The sequence below is a fragment of the Sinocyclocheilus rhinocerous genome, unplaced genomic scaffold (assembly GCF_001515625.1).
Source record: "Sinocyclocheilus rhinocerous isolate Xijiao unplaced genomic scaffold, SAMN03320098_v1.1 scaffold454, whole genome shotgun sequence".
Lineage (NCBI taxonomy): Eukaryota > Metazoa > Chordata > Actinopteri > Cypriniformes > Cyprinidae > Sinocyclocheilus > Sinocyclocheilus rhinocerous.
Window position 1 is genome coordinate 428,811 of NW_015657627.1, and position 14,603 is coordinate 443,413.

Consider the following 14,603-nt stretch of genomic DNA (forward strand, 5'->3'; position numbering starts at 1 on the left):
GAATTATCTCAAAGGATGTAATTCTCACTATATATTTAATTCTCAATATTTATTTTAATGCTTCTGTGCGCAAACATCATCCTGTCCCTTTAGGGCCTCCGTAATTCTGTTTAGAACAGTATTCAAACAAATTCACGGCTATTCGTCAAGCCCGCCAATATGCGTTAGCAAGAACAAGTACCGTTCAAAATTTTAAACTTCAAATGGAAGAAGAACTTCAATTGTTTCTGACATCACTACAACCGTTTTCTCTCCGCACCGACAAAACAAATGCACACCGCTCACTAAGGTATGGATATAATTATGTGGGCATATTAGTCAAAATATTTATATTTTATCTTTGTTAGCTTTTTTTATCCTGACTGTTCGACTGGGATAAACAATTATGGTTAGCCAATGGTTGAACATAATGGGCGCTTAGGGCAAAAATGCTACTAAAATGAATATAAATATCCACAAAAAAATTTTTTTTTCTATTTAAAATATATATTTAATCAATCTTATATGGTCAAGAGTGCTGTTCTTCCAAATATCAGCAAGACTGCAAATTTGATATTGATTTTATACAACAGTTCAACAATATGAAGTTAATTTTAAGTGACCTAAATTTTAGACACAATATTCTTTTTTTTTATGTTTCGCCAACAAAAATAGTCCCAAACAATAACTAACAAATATTTTTAAATGGAGGAGTATGCAATAAGCAAAATCTAGTATTCCAGAAATTAATTAGGCCTACCTAAAAAAACAACAAAAAAACACTTCGTTCAGTTGAGCACTATTGATTTATTCTTTTCTGTAGTTGATCCATTAGGATTAAATCATACATGGTGAAATTACAGTACAAATGAAACACACTACCATTGTTAAATATTATTCAAAGTACAAATGCACCTACAGAGGGGGAAGCTGTTAAATAAGCATTCCAGAAACGTTCCCGAAATGCTGATAAAATATTTTTTTAAACAGTGAGATAAGGCTAAAACCTCATTTCAGCAGCTCTGACTCACCTCACACACATCCTCCATCAGCGTGGGCTGTAGTAGTTAGTAAACGCTTAATTACTGTCACCTAATTACAGCGTGTTCTTTAGACTGTAAACTCTTGCTGCTCCTATTAGCGTGTACATCACAAACTAAACCCTTTTTTTTAAGTCCCTAAAAAGTCTCACTTCCTGTGACATGAGCTCCATATGAGAGCAGCAGGAAAGAAGAAAATTGTGGTCTACGTGAGTGAATCTCATCCAACATGTCATGGAAAATATATTTATTTATATTTTTCCCTCAGGATTTTTTCATGAACATTTTGCCAAATTCTTGAAACAATGTTTTAAGAAGTTTTACTTTTACCCGAGATTTTTTGTTTTTGTTTATTCTGATTATTCTCAATAATCCTCTTTAGATCCTGTTTTAAGAGAAAATACATTACAGTAATGAGAATAAGTATTACATTCAAACATTAACTATGTTTAGGGCTTAAATGTGCTTAAATATCAAGAAAATAATGACACAATCCAAAATAATAATAATAATGATGATCTTAATGTAATTACTGGTCTCAATTACTTTAAAATTAGAATTTTCTTTAAGCTAAATTTGATGATTCATTCATTCATTCGTTCATTTTTAGTTTTTGATTTTGTGGTGAAATATGACCCATTTCATGAGATTCATCCAAGTCCCAAGTCCAACTGACAAACATGTCAGGTTACCAGAAAACAGACAAAAGAGGTCAAAACACAGTCAGTAAACCGAACAGCCACACCATAAGTTCTGACTGTCTACTGCAGGCACACAAAACCATCCCACCCCAGAAGTAAAAATATTCATAACAAAAACATCAAATAGTGCTCCATAATATATTAGTCACGATCTGTCGGTCCTTCGATTAGAGAGGTGTATTTCAGACACACACACACACACACACACACACACACACACTTATAAAACATCTGAAAAAGTCCAAGCAGAATCACTCATTGTGACTGGAGTACTCTTGTGTCTCTCAAACAAAAACATTCCTTCAATTCACAAGGATGCTGCCCTCATATCTTGGGTCTCCATCCCTTGATGAACTGCATGATTTTTTTGACCTGTAGTTTGGTGAGTTTAAAGTCCTCCGACAAGATTTCCTCCGTCAACTGAGTGAAAATAGAGCCGTCAATCCTCTCTCGGCTGAACAGACCAATCACGTTGTCCGAAAGGCCGATGAACCGCAGACTGGACGAAACCTCCTCCACAGAGAGCCAGCACAGCTCTGCTGGGGGTCGCCAAGATGACCCGGCCCCGCCCTCTGCCCCCTTCGCCACGGCGACCGTGTCCTCCTCTAAACTCTTGACTGGTCTGGGCGGAGTCTCAGGGCCGCCTTCTGAACCTCCCTGATTGGCTTGAGGCTCCTTGGGGGTGGAGCTAATGAGGTCGGGTATCAGAGTGGGAGAGTTCCTACCAGTGGTGAGCCAATCGGAGGAGGCGTGGGCGTGTCCCGGATTGGCAAAGGGGTTTAGGGCGCCAAACGGTGCGAAGCGGTTTTGTGCTACTGGCCGCGGTCTAGGGCAGGTGGAGTAGTTCTTTTGGGCGGAGTCTGTACTGAGCAGAGGTGTATTGAGGATGTTGGAGGTGTAGGCCCCGCCTCCTCGTGGGTGGGACCAACAGGCCTGCGCGGGCTGGGCGGGATCAGGGCTCACGCTGGGGTCAGAGGTCACACAGTCGGCCCAGGTGCAGGGGTAACAATACAGAGAATAAGAGTCTGGTGATGGAGAGTTGCTGCCACTACGAGGAGCAGAACTGATGGAAAGAGAGAGTTGTGTTATAATGAAGAAATCGCCAATAACTAAAGAAAAAAGATACAGCCACAATAATCCAAACAGCCGAAAAGTTACAAAAAAAGCATGCTTGAAAGGTAAAAATGTACATTAAAAAAGCGAATACGAGTGTCTAGCGTGTCGAAGAAGGTCATGTTGAGCTGTGGTTTTTATCTCGCATTTGCTTTTTTGATTAATTAACTTACTCTTGATTCCCATTCCTACTTATTTCCAACCGACAAGTACTTAAAACGGCTCTATTTAAATCCCTCCAATAATTTTTTACCTTTCTTGCAGTCCAGAGGAATAAAATGAGAGGTTTGGGTTGTGTGTTTGTGTGGGCGGAGTTTTAGGAAAGCGGGTGGGGGCTGGAGGGCTGGGGGCGGGGCCTTTAGCACAGCGGGGCGGAACAGGTGGAGCGTTTAAGAAACGACACTCCTCTTTCACCTAGACAGAGAGAAGAAATGCAAAAAAAACAAGAAAGAACAGTTACTAGGTTACAATGTAAGTGAAATGTAAGTCTTGCTATCGTCTCCCTCACAACTCAAGACCTGTTTTTTTAGTAAATGTCACTTTCTGTCCAGGAGAATGTTAAACACCATTTTCTCGTGTCATTAATTCTGAACACAGAAAATCGAATAATTAATACAGAATATTGAACGATGAATATTAAAGACAAAATATGGAATAAATGGAAATGTACTTAATACAGAACAATCATTAAGCACTAAATATTGAAAACTAAATACAGAAACTGGTAGTTTGAGTCCAAAAAGTTTAAGCGGAGGCTAAAATCTTAAATTAACAGAATACAATACTATAAAATTCCCATTAAGATTAATAAAACAGATCTAATATCAAGTATCCATTTATCTTGGGCTATCAGTTGAAATAATTACATGGTATGCTGCTGATTAATTAATCAAATTAATCACAAATAATGGCATATAACAAAAGATGTGAAGATAATTAAAATCCGTTATTGTGGCAGATGTGTAAATCACCGAAGAGACAAAAAAAATGTAGTTATAAGTCAGTAAATTGTCAGTTTTATGGAAATTGTGTTAATAAATGTAATCATTTTAACTATATTTTAATATTTAAATGTTTATTTAAATCTAATACCCCCAAAACCTTTATTCAGAGATCAATATATGTGCTTTTTTAATAACTCTAAACAGTATACAGAACAATATCTAAAGAAGATCTAAAAAAAAAGATCTAAAGAAATCACCAACTGAAACTGAAACTCTTTTTATGAATCTTTAAATAGAGTTTCAGACATATTCTGCAGTAAACCAGTATTTACGAGTGGTTATTTCCTAATTATGGTTAATATGGAAATACTGTCTCAATGATCATCACGATAATAAACTCCTTTAATATCAGTTATCGCTGTCTAAATATCCTCTTCTGGGAGGAACAACTCTGGGATACAGTTCACTTCCTCCACAAATACACCAGGGACTGTGTGTGTGTGTGTGTGTGTGTGTTTGGGAAGCTAAATTACAGGCCAGGCCTAAATCCTCTGTGTGTGGGAGCGAGAGAAGAGCGTAAAAGAGAAAGGCTGTAATTCCAGTCAACAGTGTCAAAAAGACTTTAATTCCAGCTCTACATCCTGATGAGACGAGATGTTGTTTCTCTGTTTGTATGCTGTGTGTTTTACACTGTAAAACATGTCAGTAATTTTAACAGAAAAGGTTGCTACACTAAAAACTGTTTTACCACCTGTATTGTTAGTATAAAACATTCAGGTATCTCCTCATATTAATATTATATCAGTTAACGATACACTTGTACCTTATACCTGTAATGTCTGAAACACTGTCACTGTGTTTTTGCAGTGTACATTATTAAGCACACAATGAATGACTGAAAACACCTGAAAAGACACTGGCTGAGATGATGTGTGATTATGTTTCTGTGAGTGTGTGTGCTGTGTGTATGCTCTGTTCCAGTAAACGTATGCTCATTATTCAGCCTTTAAAAGCAACAGTATCAATAATTTAGTCTTTAGTCTAGGGCAGCAGGGCTGCGTGATACTGTATGGGCCATGAAGCACATATGAATGTGTGTGTGTTTGCGTGTGGGACCGTGGCAAAAGAACTGAGGAAGACAAGTGAATCTCATCAGAATAAAGAGGTTCATTGAACTACAGCACAGCTGAGCTCAGGGTCAAAAGCCCAATAATGCTAGAAAACTGTCTAAAAGAGTGAATCTCACGAAACTGGTCAAGAACACGTCCAGAATATTTCACCCCCAAATCAACAGTAAGAAACAAATTTTATATATATATATATATATATAGTTAGACTGAATTTACATTCGTTTTAAACGTGGAGGCAGGCGCGAGTCGACACAGGTTGAGCGCGTGCGTCAAGCCTCATCCATACTGCCAGATGCGCTCGTGGAGACTTGGAATTGGGAATAGCGAACATGCATCATAAACTTATTTCAAAATAATCTGTTGGGGAGATAAAATGTGTAAGATAACGTTCACGTACTAACAAAAACATCTAAGAATGTATCTTTTATTCTCCAGTACTGAAAACAGAACAGATACAGGAGCTCTTGATATGAGCTGTGACGCAGCTCTTGGAATTACCTTTTTTGTTCGTTGTCTGTCATTTCGAAGCTTAAATTGCTCAAATCGCGATTTCGATTCGATTTCGTTTAATCGCACAGCCCTAATTTATATATATGTTTTTTTCTACTGCAGTTTAATGTGTTGAAGTAAACCATTTGACATTTTCTTTTCCTCCAAAAGTCTGACACAAATATTGATTATTGATATTGTTTATCTCGACCAGCCCAACACAGCAATTATTATTTTTATTTAATTATTGTTATTATTTAATTGCTGTTTAGTTATTGAGAATCACCACTGAAAATAACGAGAAATGTAAAATAATAATTCAAACATAAAAATAACAAGAATTTTGGGGGGAAACATGCTTATTGTCATGAAAATAATATCATAATACACAAAAAGTAATAGACCTAAAAACAGGATTCACTTTCTTCATGCAAAATACAATATAATAAATGTTGCGGGTAAAATTTGGCCTGGGTATGTTTTAAATTTTTTTTTTTTACGTTGAATAAAAAAACCAATATGAGGCAAAAACTTTACATTTTAATGGACAATCTGTGTAAAATGGCTGCTTACAGCTTCAGATTTGGGTGGGACAGGAGGTGGAGTCGATACTCTCGACACTCTTCCTGCTTCCATCTGCACCATGGCGACGTGGGTGGAGCCCACCGTTCCATCCAATGACGTGGTAGTGGAGTGGAAGGATATGAGGTTATGCTCCGCCTTCACTGCGCTCTCAGACGTCACCCCGAAACTTCCAGGACTCTGATTGGTCCAGAGCTCCTCATACGGAATTTCCTGCGTCTCTGTCGACCAATCGGGCGTGACGTATTCTCGCTCCTCTCCGTCACTAGAGGGCAGCGTGTGTGAGTCGACCAGCGAGTCTCTGCAGCCGTGTGAGATAGTGTGTGTGACGGCTCCGCCTCCGTACACGCACAGAGACAGTCTCTGCAGGGACGTCCCGAGCTCGTCATGCCCGTAGCCCTGAACGCACACCTGAATCCGCCGCGGACTAAGACACTCCTCTGAGAAATCCGTTTTTACCTCACGAACAGCGCGCGAGTAATTGTCTGGATCGAAGCTTTCCTGGCAACGCAGAGCGCACTGTAGCACCACCTGCTGGTAGGAAGCGTCTGCGTGCAATAAACCCTCCGGCAGAGTGAAGCGCGGCATGTCCGTTAATAACAGGAAGTGAGACGGCGTGACTTCCTTTTTGCGAAGTATGCAGCAGAGAACGACAGTTTTGCTGATGATGCTGAGGAGTTTATATCGATGGCCCTCGCGGATCGCGTGCAGGTCGTACGGGTTGCGAGGAGGTCGCGAAGGCACGGACACGTTCACGGGCAAACGCACGCGCTCGATGATGCTGCGCACGGTGTGTTCACCTCCCTGCATCTGCAGCTCCTGCGGCGAACGCGTGCAGAACTGCCCGCGGCACTGGAACGGCAGACTGACGCTCTCATTGGTCCGATGGTTCATGCATATCAAACAAGGCATCTTCGTGCGGGTGGGACGTCCCAGAGCTCCGCCTGCTTTGCCCAGTCGCCGTAGCAGCGCAGTCAGGCGGGATTTCTCACGAGTCGATTGGACGCAGAGCAGTTCTGCCTGGCCCATGAGGGTTAATTCATCTCCCGCCTGCAGAGAGAAATTATACAACTCACTGTCCTCTGTAAACTCCCCAGAAACCACCTACAGCGAGAAGGAGAGACACAGATGTTTTAGCATTTAACGAAAAACACATTACTGATGTCATAAGGTTACAGACCAGGCCAAGCCTTCTTACACAATCTACAATCTACTCATAATTTACAGCAGTTAAACTATATTCACACCTAAAATTAGTTAGTCAAGGTCCGTTCACACCAAGAACGATAACTATAAAGATAACTATAACGATAACTATATTAGCGTCCACACCAACAGATGATAACATTCTGATTATTATAAGTGCACGCTGCAGCTTTGTCAACTACCGCTATAAATGCTCAAGCTTGTTAAAGCAGGATGGATTTTGATTGGCTGTTCATGTTTTTATCATTCATCAGCTGGGAAAAAATCATTCTGAAAGTGATTACAACAATACGTTCATCTGTGCCGTTATCATTTTAGTTGTGGTGCGGCTATTCTCATATTATTATTCGCATATATATCATTACAGTTATTGTCTTTGGTGTGAACAGCCTTTACACTGGAATCAATTATTAAATTTCTGCTAACTAAATTGAATTGCCTATTAAATTACCAATTGAATTGCCAAGGATTGCCAGGGAGTTTGATTGACAGGCGATCTGACCAATCATAACGCCATTTTTGTCCAACAAACAAACCAGACAGGAGAGTAGATTAACTTCGGTGGAATTGAACTTGAAAAATGGTGTGTATTGACGTCCTTCCGCAGTTGAAACAATATACCTAATGATCATTCATGTTTATTTTGTGGCTTTAAAGGGTTACTCCACCCCAAAATGAAAATGTTGTCATTAATCACTTACCCCCATGTCGTTCCAAACCCATAAAAGCTTCGTTCGTCTTCGGAACACAATTTAAGATATTTTGGATGAAAACCGGGAGGCTTGTGACCGTCCCATTGACTGCCAAGTAAATAACACTGTCAAGGTCCAGAAAAGTATGAAAGACATCATCAAAATAGTCCATCCGCCATCAGTGGCTCAATCTGAATTTTATGAAGTGACGAGAATACTTTTTGTATGCAAAGAAAATAAATAAAAGACTTTATTCAACAATTCGTCTCCTCCATAGCGCCATTTTGGAGAGTATCCACTGAACGCAAACCGCATTGAGGATCCCTGGCGCACCACACAGATACGCTGTTTTTGTTCAAATCAAAGCGTAAATAAACGTAGAAAACATATCTGTGTGGTGCGGCTGACACAGAACAGTATACGCAGTTTGCGTTCAGTGGATACTCTCCAAAATGGCGCTACGGAGGAGACGAATTGTTGAATAAAGGCGTGATTTTTATTTTCTTTGCATACAAAAAGTATTCTCGTAACTTCATAAAATTCAGATTGAGCCACTGATGGCAGATGGACTATTTTGACGATGTCTTTCATACTTTTCTGGGCCATTACAGTGTTATTTACTTGGCAGTCAATGGGACAGTCACAAGCCTCCCGGTTTTCATCGGGTTTGGAATGACATGGGGGTAAGTGATTAATGACAAAACACTTTAAGTAAATATGAATAGATGTGCCCCTTGAACTGAATTGTTTGAATTTCTTAAAAAAAAGGAATAAATTTGAAATCTGAGACTTTGTTTAATACCAAAAGTAACCTGCTCTGTCTTGTCTGTCGACATGTTATCAGTTTCCTCTTTGCTCCGCCATGTATTTTTCACTATGGTGAGTGCACCATGGCTTGTCAGACATAGCAACAGTAACTAAGGAAGGCATGTCTTTGCGAAGGGTCAGTTAAGGGGACAATAATAAGTTAAATATGTAACTACCAGAGTAATTTATCACTTACACTCTAATCCTACCTCATTTAGGGGTTTTAATTGAATCAGTAAATCATTTCTTTTGAACTGATTCATTTGCGTGAAACTGTTGAAACAATCTGAATTATGCAATGAATTAGATTTTACAATGAAAAATGAAAAAGTGTGCATAATACAGTGTGACAAAGTATTTTGTCATAATAAATTACTCTTTGTTGGAGATTGTACTACACCCTTGTAAAGCTAGTCATATTAAAATTGTAATACTTTATTCATATTTTGAATTAGTTTTTATTTTTCTGTTTTTATTTTAACACAAGTTTTAGTTTGCAGTTCGTAATACTTTTTTAATGTCTATTTCAGTTTTAGTTTTTGCAATTTTATTACTTCAACTAAGCGAAAATGAGAAATATCGACTTGGCAACTAACTGAAGTAAGTTTGTTTTTATACAGTATTTTGTTTAATTTCAGTTCATGTTTATTTCAGTTAACATGTTTTTTAATAGTTTTAGTTAGTTTTAGATAACACTACTGGTAGATTCACGTGAGAAGTTTTGATGCTGTTGTTACCTTAACGCTAAATGTGATGGGCTCCATGACGAACACGCGATCAGGAAAGTTTCCTGCGATTTCCTCCACGCTTCCAAAGTACTGAACCGGCTCACGAACATCCCGATCCTGATCCAATAACTTAAACTTCCCTGAGGACAGAGGAAAACAGAGTGAAAGAAAGAAACAAAGAAAGTGTTCTGCAAAATTTCCCCAGAAATGAGCTAAAAGTGCCCATTAGTGACACCCTGAAAGGTATTTAAAAATGCAAAATGTTTTTTTTTTTAGGGTTTAAAGTTTAGTCTGTAGAGATTATAATTAGCCTTGTATAAAAACCAGCAGAACTCTATGGTATGTCCTCATTTAAGCGTAAGTGTGTGATCTTATAGGTCATTTTCACACACAGATAAAGCGTGAGAGAGCGTATCTCTCTTTTGTCTTTCTGTCTCCTGGCAACAGCTTTTCTTTCTTTCTTTCTGCAGTTATATACGACTCTCAGAGCTGAACGGGTTTATTTCTCTTCTGGAGTTTCATTTTTGTTGGTGCAATCGTACAAATTCTCTTCATTGTAAATATCAGTTGAAGTATCTTCAGCCAATCACAGCAAGCATGAATTTAAACACATCAATCACATTTCATTGGCACACATATGACACACATTTACCAAACAATCTAAACAGAGATTTTCCATAGACTTCCTGTGTATTAAACTACAGCGTTTGTGCTACGAACATGAATGACTCCTAAAATGTGTGAAAGAGGTGTGCTTTTACTGTATTAAGTGATCATACTGACTTATTTCCACCTGACAGACTATGAAAAAAACTCAAAATTAAGAGAAAAAAATCATATTATTGCCTTATGTTATGATATATTTTGACCTGAGTATCTAGCAACACCCTAGAGACCACACAGCAACTCAATAAACACAATCAAAACACATTGGCAACTGCATAGCAACACAAATAAAATACTCAAAACACTCTACTAACTGCATAGCAACACCATTGCAACTGTATGGCAACACCCAAACAAACTACTCAAAACACTCTAGTACCTGCATAGCAACACCATAGCAACTGAATAGGAACACCTTAGTAACACCCTGGCAACCACTCACATCAGTCTAGCCTCATAGTAGTGAGTTCTGATTGGTCAAACAATTCTAAACCTACAGTATTAGTCTAATCCTAAGCCAACACCTAAAACACAGTATTTTTACAAGCGAATCAAGAACTTTTAGTGTTTTAGAAAGACAGAAACACACATGCACAAATGTTGTTTTTGCATAGAGCACAAAACTGATCGGTGATCAGCAACTCTTTCAGATGCTTTGGTTCTCAAAGTATTTCTGCTCCATTTTTCCAGAGTGTAAACACAATATGTTTATTATTGTTATAGGTTATCATAAAAAATGAATTTCTCTATGGAGAAAATTAAAGTTTATTATTCCGAGAACCCTAGCTCAGTCAGAAACACACACACAAATATAATGTGTTTGTATTATGCAGATCTTCTATTTTAAGAGACATCAATAACAACCTTCTTCCCGAGCAAATCTAAAATATCAACATGGTCTCATCTTCTGCATCTCTCAGCTGCCTAAAAATCATTCTTCTGTAATTCCATCTTCCTTATTAGCACTCTATCTGTCTATCTGTGAGACGTTAGACCCGGCCGCGGAGACACAAATGACCTCATCCATCCCTCTCAGCATCTTACTGCCTCCGGAAACCCCAGCAGATGATCTCATTGGTCACCTGACCTAATGGTGCGGGTGGTGGGTATATTAGGTAACGGCCGTCCCATGAGAGGAAGTCCAGCGCAGTAATGTCTGCGATTCCGGAAGCTCAGAAAAACGGGCTCCTCCACGCCTCCCATGGGAATGACGTCAGGATGAGGTAATGATGAGTCGGACTTTATGAATGAAAGCACAAACCGAATGACACCATTCTTTGAGCTAAAAGCATCGTTCTCTATTGACAGCCATTCATAAGAAGTTGTGTGTTCTAATCAAAATAATCAGATTGATTAAAATTCATGGTAACACTTTATTTTAAGATGTCCTTGTTACACATTACATGTACTTACTATTATAATAACAATAAATTACGCATAATTACATGCAAGTAACCCTAAGCCAAACCCTAATCCTAACCATATAGAAAGTACAGGTAGTAAAAGGTGCAATAGGTGATTGTGTTCAGAATAATTTTTTGTTATGCTGGTTGAAAGTCTTTTCACATCCCGATAGCAATCATTAAGTTAAGTGGTCTAAATGTATTTGTCTGTATTTATATATTCTGTGGAAGGCGTAGGACCATGAAATGTTCGTCCAATCAAAACGCTCGGTCCGAGCGTTTTAATTGGCTTTCCTACCTGCCTGTCAACGTATGTATTTGCATACCTCTGCGCACCCTGTTCGCGCAGACAGGATACGTCATCAGCGCGTTCACGCACGCTGTGCAGACAGAGCTAGAATGGCAGACAAACATCAACAACCCGATCTTCCTTCCTGGTATTGTAGCACTTTTAAAGTTTTTCTCACCGGTGAATGACACATGATGTAGCCCTAGCGGTTCCCAATTCCAGTCCTCCCCAAACCAACCCAACCCCCACCTCCCCGCTTTGCATATTTTGCATGTTTCGCTTAGTTAACACACCCGATTCAGATAACCAGCTCGTTAGAAGTGAGCTACGTGCATGAACTGTGTATATGATCCGGTCTGTGAGCGTATATGCATTCAGGGGGCGTGGCTTTGGACGGCGATTGCAGGGAGGGTGGGATGTTGCTTTCAGTGCTATCAGGCTAAAGTTAGCATTTTCCAAGATCTCCTACTGCACCTTTAATGCGACTCAGTACTTAAATCATTGGTCTAAAACTCAATTCCTGGAGGGCCACAGCTCTGCACAGTTTAGCTCCAACCCTAATCAAACACACCTGATCAAGCTAATCAAGGTCTTCAGGATTACTAGAAACTTCCAAGCAGGGGTATTTGGAGCTGGTTGGAGCTAAACTCTGCAGAGCTGTGGCCCTCCTGGAATTGAGTTGGAGACCACTGGCTTAAATAATGTATAATTACACTGTAACAAGAAGAACACCTTAAAATAAAGTGTATTAAATAATCTGATATATATATTAGATTTTTCATATTAATATATATATATATACAGTGGTGTGAAAAAGTGTTGGCCCCCTTCCTGATTTCTTATTTTTTTGCATGTTTGTCAAACTTTAATGTTTCAGATCATCAAACAAATTTAAATATTAGTCAAAGATAACACAAGTAAACACAACAAACAGTTTTTAAATGAAGGTTTTTATTATTAAGGGAAAACAAAACCCAAAACTACATGGCCCTGTGTGAAAAAGTGTTTGCCCCCTAAACCTAATAACTGGTTCGGCCACCCTTAGCAGCAACAACTGCAATCAAGCATTTGCGATAACTTGCAATGAGTCTGTTACAGCGCTGTGGAGGAACTTTGGTCCACTCATCTTGACTGAAGGCAAGTATCACTGATACCAATTGTACTGATGTCTCTATGTTTTTTCCCTAATATTTAACCATTTACTATAGCCATTCAACATTACAGTATAATTGAGAGATATACATTTTAACATTTAAAAAAATTACAACTTCTAATTTAAATAAACTTAAAACAATCTTCACATAAACCCATTATAATAAATGTCATATTTACCTGTGCCCTTTAGCAAGTAGGAAATATACAGAAATTGAAAAACGTTATCAAGCACTAAATTCTAAATTAAATATTGATGAATCCTTAAAGCTACATAAGTTATTGATTTCCTCTTTTTTTCTTTTGTTCTTTGATTAACAGACATCACAGCAGCTGGTTATTAGTTTAATTCGCGCTTTAATATGAAATGATACATGCTACAGTGTGCGCCGCCGTATTTGTGCGTGCAATTGAAGAGTGCGCGCTATGAGCACAGTATAAAGGCTGACAGAACAGGCCTGACAACATCTCATCTGACCGCAGTTCACTGATGTTCTACTGAAGCTCCTCGTCACCTGTACCGTTTCCGTCACCTGTACCGCGCCTGGTGCTGAGGTGAAGTGGAGCACACATCTGAAAAGTCTCTTGTTTGATGTGCTCGTAAAGATGTTCTGCATTTAAATAAACCCGATTCTTGTCAAGAAAAAAGAGACAGAGGCAGCAGCAGGGGCGGATTTAGTGAATTGGGGGCCCCAGGCAAAATATAGGAATGGGGCCCTATACATTTGCACACATTTTCCTAGATCAACCTTGAGGTTCCTTTTTTGTTGTGATGCTTGCTGCTGCTCAATGGTTCCCCATAGTTGTGTCAAATTCTAAATTAAATATTGATGAATCCTTAAAGCTACATAAGTTATTGATTTCCTCTTTTTTTCTTTTGTTCTTTGATTAACAGACATCACAGCAGCTGGGTTATTAAGTTACTTGGCTACTATTACTTTAAGAGCTGCCGCTGCATAACGTGATGCGGATCTAACGCATGCTTGTATAGTTTAATTCGCGCTTTAATATGAAATGATACATGCTACAGTGTGCGCCGCCGTATTTGTGCGTGCAATTGAAGAGTGCGCGCTATGAGCACAGTATAAAGGCTGACAGAACAGGCCTGACAACATCTCATCTGACCGCAGTTCACTGATGTTCTACTGAAGCTCCTCGTCACCTGTACCGTTTCCGTCACCTGTACCGCGCCTGGTGCTGAGGTGAAGTGGAGCACACATCTGAAAAGTCTCATGTTTGATGTGCTCGTAAAGATGTTCTGCATTTAAATAAACCCGAGGATTATTGAAAATGAACATTCATTCTCTGCCAGTAGGAGGCGCGTTTTTGAAAAGTCAGAAATATAGAATGAGAAAAGTGTGAAACAATATAGCCTATATTGACGAGGAAAGTTCACTGATGAGTTACCAGCATAAGCCTGTGTGAAAAGGCTGTCTAATTCTAAACTTTAAAATACAAATTTCTCTAATACAAACTACTCTAAACTTCAAAATACATTTATTTTTACAGTTATTTTAACTACAAATTTAAATAAAACTGAAAAAATAATGAAAAGGCAATTATACATTTACACACCTAAGGATTATATCAACCAAAAAGTAACTGCGTATGTGTCCTCTACTTGGTTCCTTCTCATAAATGAGTAAGCGGTATTTAAAACAATTATAAACATATAATACACA

At 38.7% G+C, this 14,603-nt stretch overlaps 1 protein-coding gene across 1 annotated transcript in view; it reads right to left on the reverse strand.

Moving 5' to 3' along the window:
- Window positions 1-1,298: 1,298 nt before the first annotated feature.
- The window catches only part of LOC107721452 (GRB2-associated and regulator of MAPK protein 2-like), a 25,247-nt gene continuing 11,942 nt past the window's right edge, over window positions 1,299-14,603 (reverse strand). The window contains exons 3-6 of the mRNA XM_016529470.1: window positions 9,421-9,551; window positions 5,970-7,082; window positions 3,087-3,247; window positions 1,299-2,783 (exon numbers count right to left, since the gene is read on the reverse strand). Of these exons, the coding sequence (XP_016384956.1) occupies window positions 2,045-2,783; window positions 3,087-3,247; window positions 5,970-7,082; window positions 9,421-9,551 (2,144 nt within the window). The 3' untranslated portion in view covers window positions 1,299-2,044. The remainder of the gene's footprint in view (window positions 2,784-3,086; window positions 3,248-5,969; window positions 7,083-9,420; window positions 9,552-14,603) is intronic.